This window comes from Monodelphis domestica, chromosome 1, assembly GCF_027887165.1.
Source record: "Monodelphis domestica isolate mMonDom1 chromosome 1, mMonDom1.pri, whole genome shotgun sequence".
In the NCBI taxonomy this organism is placed as follows: Eukaryota; Metazoa; Chordata; class Mammalia; order Didelphimorphia; family Didelphidae; genus Monodelphis; species Monodelphis domestica.
In genome coordinates, this window is record NC_077227.1 from 432369093 (window position 1) to 432388504 (window position 19412).

The window sequence follows — 19412 nt, forward strand, 5'->3', positions numbered from 1 at the left end:
AATTAACTTTGATGGAATATGAGGATGCTGAGAATCCGAAACAAGAGTGCATTTCATGCATAGAGAATGGCCTCTAGAAAAAGGTAAAAGTAGAACATCAAGTTTGGGGAACAAAGAGTAATCAATTGTGCCTAGAAACACTGAAGAGAAATAAAAGGTGAATAAAATTGGGGAAGTAGCTTGGAACTAAACTGTGGACAATAATAAATACCTAGTTAAGGCATTTGTATTTTATTCTAAAAAACAACAGAAGTCCAATGAAAATTTCTGAACAAAAAATGACATGGTCAAATTTTAGGAAGATTTTGGCATCTGTCTACACAATGAATTGGCTAGGGGAGTGAAATCTGGGAGAATAATTAGTAGGCGTTAACAATGGTAGAAGCAAGAGGTTGATATGGGTGTAAACTAGGTTGGTAGTTAGGGGAAAAAAAGTCTTCAAGAGATGTCTGAAGTAGAATGTGCTTGAAAAAAGAAGTTTGGGACATGCATAGTAAATCCAGGAACAAGGCCTAAAAAAATACACATACATATGTACTCAAATCCAGACAGATATAGACTGGAGATGATGGATAGATTGGATCAGGGGTCCCCAAACTATGGCCTGTGGGCCACATGGGGCCCCCTGACAGCATTTATCCAGCCCCCACTGCACTTCCAGAAGGGAAACCTCTTTCATTGGTGGTCAGTGAGAGGAGCACTGTATGTAGTGGCTCCACAAAGCGCAGCATTGCTCATGTACAGTACTACTTCCGGTGACAATCCTTTGCTTGGCACCTTGTTCTGAGAGTAACTGAACAAGAAAGAGGTGCTACACAAAGGATTATGTGGCTGCACAAAGAAAGATGTTGGCATGGTGAGCAGCGATCTGGGAGAGGGGATTCCACACTGTGTATACTGCTGCCTGTAATAGTGGTGGCAGTGATGGGCCTGTGCAAGGTGTGATAGGCCCCTCAACTATCCCAGACATCGGTATACAGATTTGTTCAGTTTTTTTTGTTTTGTTTTTATAGTCCAGTCCTCCAACGGTCTGAGGGACAGTGAACTGGCTCCCTGTGTAAAAAGTTTGGGGACCCCTGGATTAGATAGACTGATAGATAAGATGGATGGATAGTCAGAACAAGAAAAAAATCAAAAAAATACTTAAAGTCTGTAGTTACTTGGTCTCAATTATCTTTGGGTTATTTGGGGGTACATATAAGAATAACAGATTATGCTCACATCATCTTTCATTTGTGACTCCAGACCAAGAAGCAGCACAATGGGCCGCTAGGTGGTACAGTGGGTAGAGAGCTAAGCCAGAGTCCAGAGGTCCAGGATTCAAATATGGTCTAACACTTCCAGGCTTGTGACATTGGGAAGGTCATGACTTAGTATCAATTCTAAGACAGAAAGGTTAAAAAAAGGAACAAGCACAATGATAAATATCTTTCAGATTGATGGGAATGCTAGTAGTTATCTTGTTCAAGTGCTGGTTATAGTCTCATTTGGATCATTAGCCATTTTCACACTGTGAAAGAAAAGCCTTTGGAGTGCCGGCAGAGATATCTATCTTCACAGAGCTGCCAAATGATCTTCTTTAATAAGTCTGATCATGTCACTCCCCTGTTCAAAAACTGGACAAAATACAGTCCTATTGACAAAAAAAAAAAAGGTAGATTTGGAGGAAATTGGAATGCTTTCTCTACTTGCTGAGTAATGACCATGCAATTTTTCTACATCACATTTCCTTAAAGAAAAAATGTAGGGGTTGGTGAGGTGACTTCCAAGATTCCATCCAGCTTTCAATATCTAACATTTACTAAGCGTCTTAAAGCCCATTAAATATCTTCTCTTTCACCTACCTCATAAGATGGCTCTTCTCCTTGCCAAGGCAAATCCTTCTACATGCATGTAATCTCACTTCATCTCAACATCTCCAGCAGATTGTCCCCTTTCTTCTCCCCACTCTCACTTATCTTTGATTTCCCCCATTTACTGGCTACTGCCCTATTATATACAAATATGTACATCTCCCTCATTCTCACAAACACTTTACTTGACCCATCAATCTGACAGCTATCTTCTCATAATTCTTCCTCTTTTATGGCTAAATTATTCTTGAGAAGGCTGTCTACAATAGGTGATTCCACTTCCTTTCCTCCCTCTGGCTTTCAACTCATAACTATAAATGATCTCTCCAAAAGTTACCAATGGTTTGGATTTTTTTGCCAATGGTCTCTTAAGTGCCCAATCTAATGTTTTCTCAATCCAGAAATTCTGATCCCTTTGTAACCTTTGATACTGTCAATCACTTCTTAGTTTTTCAAGACATTACTCTTCTGGGTCTCCTTTCTGATCACTCCTCAGTTTCCTTTGCTGGATCTTCATCCAAGTCATACCCACTAGCTTTGGGGTCCTCCTCTCCCTTGGCTCTTCTCTTGTACCCTATTTCTCTAAGCAGTCTTATTAGCTACTGTGAATTCAATTATCATCTTAATAAGACACAAATCCATTTATCCAGCTCTAATATCTTCTGAACTACACCCTTGCATCTCCAACTATTAGACATATCAAAATGAACATCCCATGAAAAACAATCTCAACATGTCCAAAACAATTTATTATTATTTCTCCCAAGCTCTTCTCCCTCCCCCCCCAAGTTCTCTATTATGGTTGAAGGCATCACCATCCTCTCAAGTCAATCTGGCTCAAAACCTAGATATCATCATGATCTCTTCATTCTTATCCCTCTTTACCCAATTAATTGCCAAGGCCTTTAAATTTTTATCAACTTTTGAAATCAAAACATCATCTTTAGATGTATAGCCCTTAGGTATATAAGTCTTAGGTATGAGTAAAACAAACTTCCTCATAAGGATATATACATATATCTTCAGAAAAGGCACAAAATCTCATACCCTTAAGTAAGGCTTTCTAAAATGTAAATCAATCATTTTAGCTAACAGTTCAAGAAAAATATTAATGAGCAGCTTATTTTTTAAATGACTCTTCCACAAAGCTGGGGTTTTCAAATTCTAAATATAGTCTAAACTTTTCAAAACAAAAATATGTATGCAAAAGATACTGATACTATGTAAAACCCACAACGTCAGCATTAACTTGGACTGTACAGGCATGTATAGCAAGTATTCAGATATCATTTATTTGGTCCTTTAAAGGTACAGCATAGGAGTATTTGAGTTTTACAAAACATCAAATATAAATAACCTGAAACTGTAACAATACACAAAAATTTTCTGATGCTGACATACCAGGCAGTACAAGTTGAAAAATTGAGTAAATTAACATTGTTTTACAGTAATGTACATAGTGCCAGTTGATATTTTAAAACAAGTTTCAACACACAGCACTTGAAGCGTCTTTGAGTCCATCTCAGTTTAGTTGAAGATGTGAAAACAATTAAATCTGAGCTAAAATATTTTTTCCTAGCCAAAAATAAAGGTGTAGTATTTATAATCAGGATATTAATTTTACTAAACCACAGTATTTTTAACTACTATACCTAAAGGTATTTACATAAAAAGCTGTAACATGCACTGTGTATTGTCTTTTATCTAATGACTTTTTAAGCAAATACTTTTCTTCAAGTATTTAAAAACTAAATTCCTACTACGTTCAATACAGCATACTGGAACATTTCTAATGGTTCTATTCGAATGAATGTTTTATCAAGGAGGAAAAAAAGACTCATTTTCAAGTCAGTGATGTGATTTTCCTTTGGAACAAAGGACATAAATAGTCTAGTTCTGGTCATTTAACACAAATGCCCAGATAACATAAGACAGTAAGAAAATTATCAAGTTTATTTTCATTCAATCTAATGCTATAATGTCATCTAGCTCTTCAGACTGTTCTGTACGGGGCCTCTTTGCGTTGACATGTTCTTTGTCATCTAACTTTCTCTTCCGGGCTGAGTCTTCCTCAGTGACATCAGCAGTATTACTTGAAGGGGCTTCTTCATCTGAATCAACGATCAGCACATCATCTTGATCTTGAGCTTGTTAAAAAAAATCACTTTTAAATACTGGTTTATAATGAAATATGCTCCCATTTGATTTTCCCATTTCAAATTATTATTCTCAAAAGAACCACTGCACTCTTCTCAAAGAGCAATCTGTCCTATTTTATATACACTTCAAATGTAAGTTATACAATCCATCTTTAAAGTTCCTAGAGTATATAAGACCAAGAGTGACCATTCCATAGAAAAGTAAAAGGTCCAGAATAAAGGAGATAAGACAAAGGAAAAGTAGCTCACTTTAATGCTTGATTAAAAGCATCCTGGAAATGCCTAAGTATAAATGAAATGCAAGTCTCATTTAATCTGAGAAGCATATTCATACTCAAAAGAACTCTAGAAAAGTCAAGACACCTCTAAGAAATTTTTTTTTCCATATACTTGATGATCCCTATCTGGGTCCTAGATTAGAGGCTCCAATTGGTGTACTTACTTTTACCTTTCCTTTGTTCTTATAACTCCAAGGAATTCCCCCCTCCCCCATAAAACCTAGTTAATAGATAAAAGAGACAGTGATTCTCTTCCTGCTGATTCTGCGACCATCTCCCAGCCACTCCCAATCACCTATAGGGTTGGGAAGGGATTGAGAGTTTGATTGAACACCTCCCAATTAGCTATTTATGAATTAGAAATGACTTAGGAGGCAGGGGATGAAGAGTCAGGACTGGAGGTCCTAGGTTCAAATCTGTCCTCAGACACTTCCTAGCTGTCTTGACCCTGGGAGAAGTCATTTAACCCCCACTTACTAACCCTTACTTCTCTTCTGTCTTGGAACCAATACACAGTGATTCTAAGACAGAAGATAAAGGAAGGAAAGACAGTGAGAGAAAAACAGATAAAGAGAGGGAGAGCAGGAGGGGGTGGGATGGGGGAGGGGGAAGAGGAGGAGAAAGAGGAAGAAAGGAGGGAGAAGGGAAGGGTCCTACCTATCCATTAAAGCCCAGCTCAAAATCAGTTTTACCTAATCCATATCCCACTTCTGCTAGAAGTGACCTCTTTATCTTCAGGTCTAACACTTTGTATCTTTCTTTCAATACCCTTCATATCCTACCTGTTACGTTATTTGTGTCTTATCTGACTTAATAAACCCCACTAATGCAAAGGCTCTCTTATTGACCAATATATCCTCAACAGTTCATTATATGCAACCTTTCACAAAAGGGTCAATAAACATTTGTTGAACTGAATATAAAATCTAAGTAGGTGGGGAAGATTTATCCAAGATTTTCACTTAAAATGTTCCAATTCTACATCACTGAATTAGATGATTTTTTGCCATATGAATTTACCTTTGTAACCAAAATATGGGTACTGAGAACTCTTTTATATATCAGCAAATTCACCAATAAGTCTAGTTATAACTTGACTATATATGACTATTCACTCAGAATCAAGTTCCTGATATAAAAAAGCCCCATCTTAAAAACCAAAAAAATTCCACATCTTCTAGCAAATTAAACAGCATTTATTTTCAAGTAGTCATAGATTTCAAAATTGATAACCATTTCTCTCTTGAGAATTAAGTTTCATAACCAAGGGAAGAAGAGCAGCACCTTTGATGAGATCATATCACCAGGCCTATAAGATACAATATCCTATAATATATAATGAACCAGCAGATGTGACTATGACTGCTAAGATACTTGTTAGTGATCTTTGAAAGTTTGTGAAGATCAGGAGACACACTATAAAACCAGATTATGGCAAAAATCCCAAATTTCAAAAAAGGAAAGAGAATGGCACCTACAAACTGGACGTTGATTCCTGACAAAATACTGAAATGTAATATGTTAAAGGAATGGTTACTGAACATCTAAAACAGGAAGCAACTATCACTAAAAGCTAGCATTCAAAAAGAAATACTTTGTGATAAATCAGAAATAACATGAGATAAAATTTGCCTAGATCTTGGAGAGTATTTGACAAAGTTTATGATGGTATTCTTATATAAAAGATGAAGAGATATGGCCTAGAAAATAGTTCTATTACGTGAAATTAGATATGATTATCAGGCATGAAGAATGAGCACTAATATTTCAACAACACCTAAGGTGTCCAAAAGAAGGTTCAAGGAATATATGTTTGGACCTGTGCTATTTGACCTTTTTAATCAATGTCTTAGATAAAGATGGCAATGACAAACTATAAAATCTGTAGATTAACAAAAAAAGAAAATGGAAGGATCTCTTGCACATTCAAAGACAGTGAGATTATAAAAAGCTAATGACAGGCTAGAACACTGGGCCAAATTAAGTAAGATGAAATTTAACAGGGGTAAAGGGATGAGTAAAGGGAGGGAAAGGAACCTAAAGGGGAATGCATATCAAGGGATAAGGGAGGGACTCTTAGGACAAGATAAGAGAAGGTTGTTTAGAATTGACCTCATATCAAGAAGTAGAAGGATACAGTTGTAGTTGGATAAGTTAGGGATTTTTGGAAAGTTAGATAGAATAAAAATTGAAACGGTAAGAGGAAAGGAACAAGGGAGGGGTCTTGGGGAAAGTGGGCCAATTTTGAACTAGGAAGGCAAGGGAAGAGGATAAGGGAGAATTCTGGGGCATGCATATGAATTAGAGAGGCATTGGTCAAAAGAAACTGGACATTTGAGGATGGATACAGAGGAAAGAAAGGAAGAGGGGGATAGACAATGAAGAGGAAGGAAAAGAAGGATAGAAATGCATAGTTAGTAACTATGACTATAACTAGTATAAATGGGATAAATTCACCAATGGGAAGAAAACAGATAGTAGAAAGGATCAAAAACCAGGACTTGACAATGTGTTGTTTACAAGAAACCCAATGAGAGTGAGACACAGATACAATAAAGGTGAGAGGCTGGAGTGAAATATGATAGCTATCTAGAAAAAAGCCCTACACATTGAATGAAGGATACATACACATAATAATTGTAAACCTCAAAATTTCTTAGACTTATAAATGTTGGAAATTTCACCATTGGGAAATTTCATACTTGAAAAATTTCCTATTGATAGTGGGTCTTGGCTATTGGAATGTGAACCCCATTGGCATGAGAGTTTCCTCCTCCTCCCTTCTTAAGATTACTTTAGGACAGAAACCTTTTGCTGAACAATGGAAAGGTCTTTGACCTATGCTTAAGCATAGGACAGGAATTTCTTTGAGTCATGATTGATTTTAGAATTGATACAATGGAGATACTTGGAATCAATCTCCACCCTACTCAGTCCTAACAGGATTGAGGAAGGGCTGCAGCATAGATCAAAATTTAATTATTCCAATCTCTACCCTACTCAGGTTAACAGGATTTAGGAAGGGCTGTAGCAAAGGATCAAAGATTTAATTATTTGAAAATATGACCTTCAACAGACATGTGCAAAGCCAGAGACCTCTGGGTGGTCCTGGGTTAAGCTAGAGCCTCCATTGGCACAGGGAAATTGATGGACAGTGATTGGTAGATGTGAGAACAGAGGGGAGGGAACTTAGATGGTTTCCTTAAAGAGAGAGGGGTCTGAAGACTCAAGGGGGTGGTTGAGGAGTTGGTCTGAGTGGTTGGAGTGTGCTCTGAGAAGCTTGCTCTGAAGGAAGCTGAAGGTGGGGGCCTCTGAGACTGTTTCTCCATTTTGGTCACGTGAGTAATAGGGACTGATCTCTTTTCTTTGCCCCAGCTATCTAAGGGCTTGGGCCTTTTGGCCCAGCCTAAACAGAAGGGGTATTTAAGCCCTATTCCCTTCTCTCCCTTTTCTCTCTCTCTATCTCTAATTCCTTTCTTCCTCCTGTTGTAATTAAACTCCATAAAAGATTGACTGCTGACTTGAGTTTTCATTTAGGAATTACATAGCTGAATTCCTTGGCGACCTTAAATTAATATATATCAGTCTTTTAAAGTGATTTCCTTGTCACATAATACAAGCAGAGTTTCCCTTGGCACAATGACTTAGAAACCATAAATATTCTGTAGAAGTTTGACTAACACTAATGCTATTGTGGAGGTAATCATGCATCCCTGAGGGGTTATAGCATTGGAACCAAAGTTCTACCAGGTGCAACAAAGCTGGAAAGACTTGGTTTTAGAAGAAGTATGGTCTGGCAAGTGTCTGCTGCCTAAGGACCAATCAAGTTAAATATGGCCCTGGTTATGTATGTTAATTGAGAACTAGATGGGTTAAGTTGATCAAATTAAATGCTGATAAGAACATAGAGAAATAGGCCTAATATCATATTGCTAGAGCAACTGTGAATTGTTTTTTAGAAAACAAGATGGAAATATACATTAAGAGCTATAATGGCTATTCATGCTTATTGACCCAGGGATCCCCTTACTAGGATTAGGCCCTAAGGGCATTATACTATGAAGGTAAAAAGTTGTGTATGTATGAAAATATCTATAGAACCTTTGTTTGTAATGACAAAACATCTTGAATTAACACAAATTCAACAAATGAAAGAAATGGCTGAATAGATTGTGATTTTTGAATGAGATAGATGGTATTGTTATTAGAAATGACAAATACTGGAAATACAAAGAAAATAAGGGAAATATATGAAGAGATGAAAAAAGAATAATACATTTTTTAAAAATAACCACAAAATCAAGAGAAAAAAGAATCCAAGTAAAACAAATCTAAAAGGAACTCAAAAGCAGAGGATGTTTATATTAGTACATATATATAATTTACATATTTTTAACAAATTGTAAACAATTTGTTTTGCACAATTTTTATGCATTTGTTATTTAAATGGTTTTGATGGTAGTAGAGATTACTAAAGTATATAATTTTAAAAACTGAAAAAATACAAGAAATTTTAAAAAAGAAAAGAAATTTAACAGGGATAAATATAAAGTCTTTTCATTGGGTAAAAAAATAAACCAATAACTGGCAGAAGTACAAAACAGGGAAGGCATGGTTGAATAGCAGTTTGTCTGAAAAAATAAAAGTTTTAGTAAGAAAAGGAACATATGCTTCAACAATATAATAGCCAAGAAAGATGCCATCTTAGGTTGCATCATTAGAGAAACAGTATCCAAAAGTAAAGAAGTAGACTCACTACTACAGAATACCCTGATCAGGATACTTGTACAAGAGAATTTGTTCCATTCTGGACACCACATTTTAAGGACATTGACAGGCTAGAGAAAGGTAACAGGATGGTGAAAAACCCCAGTCTATGGCATAAGACGATTAGGTAGAAGGATTGGGGATGCTTAAATCAGAGAAGACAAGACTTAGGGAAAACAAGATAATACTGTACAAAAATATGAAAGGTTATATGGAAGAAGAATTAGACTTGTACCCTATAACCTATTTAGGAAATTTTAGCCTGAACTAAGAACTAGGAAATGTAAAGAAACTGTAAAGAGACAAACTGATATAAGAAAAAACCTCCTAAAACCAAAAGATATCCAAAAATAGAAAGGGCTGCCTGAGAAAATAATAGATCTCCCACCCTTCATTGACATTTTTCAAGCAGAAGCTGAATGACCATTTGTTTAGTTATGTTTTAGAGAGGGGCTCCTTTTTCAAGTACATACTATTGTTCTAAAAGACTGGAGGCCCACCTTCCAACTCTGAGATTGTGTGAAACTATTTACCTGTTGATGTAGATGGCTGTGCCCCATCATCACTGCCATTACTGATGTTTTTAGCTGACTGTTCTGCCTGCTTTGGCCCCACTTTTTCAGGAGCATCTCCAACAACTTCAAATTCCACATCTTTTTCTAGGTCGTCACTATAAAAAAGTTACAGTTTAAAATAAAGGTAAAGAAATGCCTTTTACAATAAACTCTATAGTATGGCTGAGACATGGTATGGATCTCAGTAACTGAAACTAATAAAATATTTTATTATTATACCCAAATTATTAATTTTGGAGATTAAAAATATAATAATATATAATTAATCAAATTATACTGAGAATAAGTTAAAGACTGGTTATTTTGAAGGTACATGAGATTCTTGGATCTTTACAGAAGATTGCATATATTGGTTATAAATAATAGCTCACATTTCTATAGCACTGAGGCATTTAATAAGCAGCTCATATAATTTATAGACACCATAAAATCATCCAATCAACTCCTTTATTTTTAACTTCTTGGTAACTATGGTGAAAACTTCCAGTCCTTTGCTCTACTCAACCTAATCAATTCCAGGCAGCTAACTTACCTGAAACAACTTCATGAGATATTCCCATCCTTCCTTACAAAAGCTTCTGCCTCATAGCAAAATATGATTAAAATAAACTTCTTACAAAAATCATTGGGCCAACTTCTCCCCCTCCCACACTAGTGTTCTTTTCAATATACAAAGCTATTCTTTATTATATTAATGATATAATTATAATCAAGGGTACCTCAAGGTGAACCAACAAAGAGTAATTTTTTTTGCCTCTTGCCTATCACACTGACATGCAAACGTTTCTTACTGTTAGTAAATTTATTATCAAAAAGCAGTGAAACCCTAAGTTGATCTCAATAGCCAAATCATATTTTTGCAATACTAAAAATAAATTTTTGAGTAAAAATGTTATTTACCAAAGCACCATACAAACATGAGCTATTATTAGTTTTTTCTCTAAGGCAAAGACATGCATAAGTTGAATATTTCAACTTTCACTCTCTAGTCAGACTATATTCCCCCCAAAAAGCTCCTTTTTTGAATATAATAATCTACCTTTGGTATGACTACTTTCCTAATTAAACTAATAAAAATTCATAAAAGACATAAATTTATACTTCCAGATCCTGAAATTTCTATGAGTTGTTTCAGCTACCTTAGGCAAACATATACTAGGATTTTATGCGAACAATGAGACTTAGAAAAAAAAAAACAAGTTTTTCACTTCATTTCAATTCTATACATTTAAATATTTTTCATTTTAGAGTAATAAAAACTCCTACCTATGGAGAACATTGATCAGTAATGTATAATCCTGAAGGAAATCATCTGCTTGAAGCCTGCTGCCATTTCTAATTCCAAACTCTGACAACTTCTTATAATTATTAGCTAGAAAATATATAGAATTCAAATGATAAAATGAATGATACTCATAGAACAGTGAATTATATCTTAAATAAATTGTATTATATTAAAGGTGATAAAATTCCATCTACACTTAATCCCTTAACACAAAAGGGCAATGCCATCTGAATAGTAACCGCCCCTTTTAAAAGTCTTCTGCAAGGCCGGCTATGGGAGAAGTGGTGGGAGGGGGGCAGGAAAAGATAATGATCATTGTTTCCAATGAATAATGTTTGTAAATAACCAAATAAAATAATGTTTAAAAAAGAAAAAAAGTCTTCTGCAAGGAATCAAGAGAACCTTTTATTTCAAATAGACAGTTCTCATTTAAATCATGACACTTATGACTAGTTAATAAAATAGAATTTTTGTTAATTCCAAAGAAACAAAGATTCTGGATCCCAATGCCTAAGGACCGCATTATAGTCCAAGCAAGTTCTCAAACACTTATTGAAGGAAAGAATACTGCCAAAGGACGCCTCTGAATAAATAAGGAAAGCTAATTGCACAGTAAATACCTTCTGTTTCTCCCTCTTCTGAAGATATCAGGATGGTTCCTTTGCCATCTTCAATCTGTACATCTGGTGCTACCATGGCAAATTTTTCTTTCACTATCTAAAAAAAAAAAATTAACATCATTAACATATTTTTAAATCAACAAAACCCCTTAGAATTATTTTCTAGTAGAGCTATTTTCCTCTTCTCTTCCACCACAGTTCAATTCTGCATCACACCAAATGTTTTAAACTCTGGTTATATACAACAATTTAATTCACTAAATGTACTACAATACATTTCCTATCATGAGAACAATCATTTATCTAAATCATTCCCATTCTAAAATGTTCAGTATCATTATTTTTTAGACAACTACTGAATGCAATATTAAAATGTGTTACTCTATAAAATGAAGAATCTGAGGCCCAGAAAAGCTAAATGACTTGCCCATAGTCTTACACTGGTAGTAAGTAGCAAAGGCAGAATTTGAATGCAGAACCTCAGACTCCAAATCCAGTACTCTTTCATCTACACCATTTCTACATAGAGAAGTAAAATGGCCTGACTCCTAACATCAATAAAACAAATAAGGCACTGCGTATTTTCCAGTAGTCGACAGATGTTTTGTGCTGTGCCTTAAGAAACATAGGACAAATATTTGTTTTATCTGTTCAGTCCCTTTCTGGTTTTTATATCTGGGCTCTTTAGGTTCTGAATATAGTAAGAATAAGGAAAAAAAAGAATAAAGCAAAAGAAGAGTTTGGAGTATTTTGAGGAGAGAAGGAAAAGTGGTTAGCACTGGGATATTTTCCAAAAAGTTGGATACACCAGTTAAAAAAGAGGTTGCATTTAACTCAGAAATAAGGAAGAGAAACTTTCATCATACTCACCTTATCCTGTAATGTAAGGACTGTGACTTTGTGGACATTCAATTTCACTGTTACCTCAGGCTTGCTGGCACAAACATAACAATTAGGATTGGGAGGATCCAATGCACAAGGCACAAGTAGTTTCTTTCTTGGATTTGGCTGTTTGTTCAAAAAGATCTTTGGGGCAACATATCCACACAGAAATTAGAAACAAAAGATACAACTTCTGGGGGAAAAAAAAGTTGAAAACTTATCTACTAACTCACCGTTCTACACTGATCTATTTTTCCTGATAAAATTTTCAAACCTTCCAGGACTATCAGCCCAGCAATCACTGCATTAGTGGTAGCTATTGCAGGAATGATATTTCCAGCCATTGCTGAAAAAATAAAGTAAATGTTTTTAAGTATAGAAAATTTTTAAAGATGGAAGTGACTTGACCCAGAGACAGAAGGGAAAGTAAAGCTTACATTTGATATCAAATCTACTCTTCATATTCATACTGAAAATATGCATCCGGAGGTTCGCTGCAGATGTAACAAAATCCATTGCTGATGGGTCATCCTGCCAAAGATTAAAAAAAAAAATCTTTAAAAGGAACACTGTAAACATACTTAAGACAATAATAGCAGCATTTTCTGGGGGGTTTTAATTATTTTAGCCAGGTCAAGTTTTCCTTTCAAGATGGCTTTTTCACTTGTATACATCATAAATTTTACTCCTAAACATTTGTCCACAATAATAAATGTTTTTCATTTTTAAAAAAATCTATAATAACTGGTATTTACTTACAAGCAATTTCCAAAAAACTTTCATTACAATTCTGTGAGTCAGACATTATATGTATTTTGTAACTATTGTGACACTTGAGAGGAATAGTCCTTTGTCAATGTATTTTTAATCACCATTAATTTATACTTAAGAATAAACCTGATCATAACAATGAAATATCCAAACAAAATCTGCTAAAATTTCCCAAACATTCTAAGTATGACTTATTGGCATTGAAAATGCCTCCCTTAATAAATTCCAAACTAGGTTAATTTTACTTCCCAAAAGAACAAAACACATATTTAATATGTAACTGGGAACTGAATTTTCTCAACAAACCTTGTCCCAAATGAGTTCAGCTCCATCACCTTTTTCAGCTAGATGAACTCTCAAGGTTTCAATACTCTTTGAAAAAAGACGTGCATAGCTTTTGACATCCAGAACCTGTTGGTCTTTTAAACCTAAGGTGGAATCATTTTGTTGATCTCCTGAATTTATTTCTTCAAGTAAAAGAAAAAAACATAACATTAGCTTGGCTATAATAAGCTTTTCATGATCAAATATCACCATTAGTACCCTTACCATCTTTTGTACTAAGTAAATTAAACAGAAGTAATTCCTGACCAACAGGAATAAACACCAAAATAATATATAATTAAATTTTAGAAAGTAATCCTAACACAGAAGATGGGACTTAATTATATTAAAAACTATTTTATGTAGAACAATTTTAACCAAGATAAAAATATTAAATTGGAGGGAATATTTACAGGACCCATAACATATAAAAACTAAACACTTAACATTTACAAATATTCAAGAGCAATACCCCTGAATCAATCACCACTGGAAAAAAGTTTAAATACACAAATTGAGAGAATTTTTAAAGGTAAAACAATCACTTGAAAGATGGTCAGTCTCATTAACCATCAGAGAAATACAAAATTAAGCAGTTGTTTTATATATATGTGTGTGTGTATATATATATATATAAAATATATATATATCACTTCATACCCATCAAATTGGCAAAAAAATAAGAATTAATCAAAAGCAATTCTCAAATTTGACAATAGAACAATCAGAATAGAACATTTCAAAGTGTAGAAAAATCTTTTTTGAAAGAAATAAAGAAACACAAAAATAATCATACCCTTTGACCATTTATTTGATCCTTTTATTTTGAAGAGGTCCTCACAATGCCATTTTAAAGTTATAAAAAAAGACTGAATAAAACTATACATAAGCAATATTATTTATAATTGCAAAAAACCTGGAAATGACATCTATCAACATCAGTTAATGAATAGTATATAAACTAGGGTGCATCACTGTAATAGAATGACACTTAAAATTATAAATATGAAGAGTATCTTTAAAATTCTGAAAGACATAGCTATTCAGAATAAAGAAAACAGAAAGAAGAGAATAGTTCACACTGACTATGACTATACTTCAACAAAATGATTCTACAACTTTATCAGGATGGCACTCACTCCACTGGTGCAGACCCAAATCCTGATGTGAATTAAACACCCAGTCTTCAAGAGTTACTCTGCTGATAACACTCTCCAAACACAGGTAAGCTGGTCCTTGACAGAAACACATTCTATTACTAGGCTATACTCAAAAGTATTTTCAGATTGGTAGGATCTTCTAGTTGTGCACTTTACTAGCAAAGTCTCTGAAAATCCTGAATACCAAAGCTATATAAAAGGAAAAATGCATAAAAATGCCATCAACTTTCCAATCACTGTGGTTTGCAAACCTATAATCATCTTCAACTCTTTATACTACCCTCACTTCGCACATACAATAAGTTGCCAAGTCTTGTCTTCAAAACCTCTTAAAACCATCTACTTTTCTCTCTACTCACAATAGAAAACATCATCTAAGGCCTTGAAACTTGGACCACTGCCAACAACATTCTAAATGGTATCCTTACCTCAAGTTCCTCCCTACTCTACTCAACTGGCAAAGTTATATTTTTAGGTGATGTGCTCAATTCTGAAAGCAATAACAAAGAACTCAGAGTATAAAACAAGCTTTTAAATAAAAAGTGCTAGAAAGGTACTCTCCAAAAAAATAAAATAGCTATTTAAAAATCAGGGGAAAAGTAAGGATTATATTCAAGTAGCACATGAAAACCTCAAAAACCAAACTCTCCTCAGCTAAAGCAGAATAATGAAAAGTTAGCTAAGAGACACAAGTTTGAGAATTAACATTATGTCAGAAAAGTTATTACTGAGGACAAGTAAAGAATTACTTCCTTGCAAGCAGTTGTGGTCACTATAAAAAATGTCAGTGACATCAAAAATATATGTAAGATGTAAAAATGCTACAGGATAAATCACTATATACAATTTTTCTAAGCTATCCATTGTTAGACCATAAAACACCAGATAAACATTTTAAAGTAATTAAACAAAAATACAAACTATAACCAATTAATAAAAGATTTTTAAGTAACAAATTGAAATGTCTGTGCCATACTTCAAAAGGTCAATGCTCTGAGATTTGTAAAAACCAAAAAGGAAAACTATAAAGTATATAAAAAGTGCATTTTCTATTCTACCACTTTATTTTCACCTTTTTATAATATAGTAGTATAATAGCTAGTAACATCTAACATTTATACAGTGCTTATTATTATGTGTCAAACACAATGCTAAGCACTTTAGAATCTCATTAAATTCTCACAACAATCTTCAGGGTTGATGCTGTTATTATCCTCATTTTACAGATATGGAAACAGGCAAACAGGTTAAATAATCTGCAGTCACAAAGCTAGGAAATATCTAAGATTAAATTTGAACTCTGTCTTTCTTGCCTTTAGGACTGCTGTTTTATTAACTGAGCCAGCTAGCTACCTAATAAAGAATCAACAAGATAAAAGCAAACATTATTGCCATTACATCAGTTGGGGACATAACCTGAATAAGAAGTTACTCTTTTCTTTCTGGGGAAGGGAGAGAAAGGAAGATAGGTCAGGATAGGACAGAATAGAAAATTTATGTCCAGTCATTTAAAGAAGTACACAAAGTTAAATTCAACCTTAAAGTTAAAAATAAACAAATTTTTAAAATCCACGTTCAGCTAGTCTCCCTGAAATTCTGAATATTTGCAACAGTTTTTCCTCAACTTGCTTATAAAATGTTCTCCACAAGTGAAATTAGAAACATTTCCTTTGGGTTTCTTTATGCCATGGTATTCATAATCAGATTTCCACTAAAGATTTTGAATTGTCTAATTGGTTGGAACTATCTTATTTCTGGTTAATAATAATAAAGCTTTTTTTATTAATATTAAATCTAAAAAGGCAACCAAGTATATTTCAAAAAAAGCATGTCTTAAAATAAAATTAAAAACCCAGTAGATCTGTTCATTTACTTAACAAAATTATAATACAATACAATAGAATGACTGGCACCAGTCATTCCAGATAAATTCCTTTTTGATGAGAAATGATGTCCAACACATCAATCTTTCAGTTTGTACAACAGAACCAATGGATTAACATTAAATTCTGATATTCCATCCAAAACTTTCAGAAATCCCTTTCCCAATGAGTATAAGGTTTCCAAAAAACAGACCCCGATTCTTCTTGGGACCCTACACAGGGTAGTATATTTGCCTATTTGAAAAAGTAAACAAAGGACAAGTAGCTCTCCTTGCTTGAAAAAGTTTGAATCATCTACCCTCAACATTCTAAAAAGCTTTTCATCGACAATAGAGGATATGACTTAGATTAGTGTGTAAATTCCACTTACTATAGAAACTGAATAGTTTCTGATGATATTCTATAAATTTTTTAATTGAATAGACAATACTACTCCAGAAATCTGACTTCTTTGGTCACTGGCAAACATGGACCATGGAAGAAGGCAAAAGTCCCAATATATAAAAAATGTTCAACAAAAGAACTTAAAAGTTAGAAGATAGGGACTGCGTATTTTTTTTAAAGTGGGCATGCAGGGTTTAAAGTAGGTACCCACAAGATCTGTACAAATTACCTTGACTCTGAACTTCAGTCCAGTCTAATGGCACAGGAGGCTTCCTTTTCCTCCACAGTTTATCCATTGTCAATAAATATCTGATATCATCCTTGAAAAGCTTTAAAAAAGAGAGACAAAAGTGAATACAATAATTCCTTAAGTGTGCGTTATGGCAAGTGTTATATGAAATTCACTTAAATAGTCAACAAATATTAAGCACCTTTGTACAAAGAACTGCATTAAATGATAATGACTTTGAGAGACATGTTATATGCTAAAAAAGTGATGCTAGAGTGATATTTGCTATAAATATTGCTTATTTTTTAAAGATGAGCCTATCATTGATTTGAAAATGGCTCAATAAATTGTGGTACATAAACATAATTGAATGTTACTGCAACATAAAACAATTAAATAGGGAATGCAGAGAATGGAAATAATTATAAACTGAATGAAGAAACAAAACCAAGACAACAATGTAGAAAATGACTACCACAAAGTAAAAAACAACCAAAAATAAATAAATAAAATGAACACTATTATAATAATGACACAGGATGGTCCTGGAAAAAAGGTTGAGAAAATGAAAAATCTCTTTTAAAAGGTGGAAAATCTCATATAAAGGGAGAATACTGCATGTACTGTAGGAAGGATGCATTGATGGTTTTTGTTGAATTCTCTTTTTTCTTCCCCAAGGGATGGTATGCTGGGTAGAAAAGAAGGGAGATATGCAGGTAATAAAAAACAACCCAAAGTAAGATTTTTTAAAAAATAAGTCTAACCGAATAAAGTACACAAATTAACCAGTAATGCAGGCAATAGATATTTTTTAAGCATCTACTATGTGCCAAGTCCTGCCAAGTGCTGGGAATGCAAAAAAAAAACAAAGGTAAGACACAAACTCCATTTCTCAAGGGCCTTCACAATCTTATGAGGGAGACAACAAACAATTATATACTAACAGCTACAAATAGGGGAAAATTGAAACTAATCAACAGAGAGAAGGCACTAGGATCATGAAATGCTTCCTGAAGGTGAGATTTTTAACTACAATCTGAAAGAAGTTCAAGGAAGCCAGAAAGGAGAGACGAGGAAAGAGAGTAATCTAGGCCTGCCTGTGGGATAGCCAATCAAATCAAAACGCCTACAGTAGGAGACATAAAGTTGTGTAACAAAAGGCAAAGAAGCCAGGGTCATTGTATTGCAAAGTACACAGAAGGAAGGAGGGGAGTAGGGAAGATGTGAAAAGGCAGGTTATATGAAGGGTCAAATGAAAGATCTTTATATTTGATGCAAGTGATAATGAGGCACTGGAATTTATTGAGAAGGGGGAGTGACGCAGTCAGACTAACAACTGAATGGAGGACAGATTGGAGTGGAAAGACCTAGAAGACCAACCAGCAAGCTATTTCAATAGTCCAGGCATGAGATGAGAGCCTGCACCAGGGTGGTTAGCAACCAGGACAAAAGTATTCAAGAGATGTTACAAAAGTAAAACTGGCAGGCTTTGGCAATAGATATGATATTTGGGAGGGGTGGATGAAAATTTGAACATCAAACCTATATTACATTACTAGTTGACAAGGAGGATAATCATACCCTCAACAATAATTCAAAGTTAGGAAGAAGGGAAGATATAGGGAATAAATAGTTCAGTTTTGTAAATAATGAATTTAAAATGTTCATAAGACATTCAGATCAAGACATCTAAAAAGCAGATGAAGAAATGAGACAGGCAGTCAACAGAGATTAAGGATTAATAAATAGATTTGAGAATCATCAGCCCAAAGGCAATAATTTGAAAACTCATGAGATAACCAAATGAAATATAGAGAGATATGAAGAGAGCCCAGCAGGATACCCAGTTAGTAGATATGACCTGGATGACGATGCAGCAAAAGAGATTGACAAGTGGCCAGACTAAGGTAGGAGAACCAGGAAATTGAAAAGCTAAAGAAAATGTTGAGGAAAAAAAGGGTGACTCACTACATCAAAAGATAAAGGCTGAAGAGAGATTAAGTAAGATGGAAACTTAGAAAAGGTCATAAGATTTGGCAACAAGGAAAAGACTGGTAACTTTGGAGAGACAAGTTTTGGTTGAATGATGAGGAAGGAAGCCAGAATGCGGAGTTAACAGAGTAAGAGAAAAGGAAGTGGTTTTTGTTGTTCAGTTGAGATTTTCTTTGTTGCCATTTCCTTTTCCAGCTCACTTTACAGATGAGGAAACTAAAGCAAACAGGGTTAAGTGACTTGCCCAGGA

General features: G+C 34.3%; 1 protein-coding gene across 1 annotated transcript in view; it reads right to left on the bottom strand.

Moving 5' to 3' along the window:
* Positions 1–3120: 3120 nt before the first annotated feature.
* UBA2 (ubiquitin like modifier activating enzyme 2) overlaps positions 3121–19412 on the bottom strand; it is a 34535-nt gene continuing 18243 nt past the window's right edge. The window contains exons 9-17 of the mRNA XM_001362216.5: positions 17171–17270; positions 13497–13657; positions 12857–12950; positions 12653–12765; positions 12408–12563; positions 11538–11634; positions 10899–11004; positions 9591–9727; positions 3121–4000 (exon numbers count right to left, since the gene is read on the bottom strand). Of these exons, the coding sequence (XP_001362253.4) occupies positions 3816–4000; positions 9591–9727; positions 10899–11004; positions 11538–11634; positions 12408–12563; positions 12653–12765; positions 12857–12950; positions 13497–13657; positions 17171–17270 (1149 nt within the window). The 3' untranslated portion in view covers positions 3121–3815. The remainder of the gene's footprint in view (positions 4001–9590; positions 9728–10898; positions 11005–11537; positions 11635–12407; positions 12564–12652; positions 12766–12856; positions 12951–13496; positions 13658–17170; positions 17271–19412) is intronic.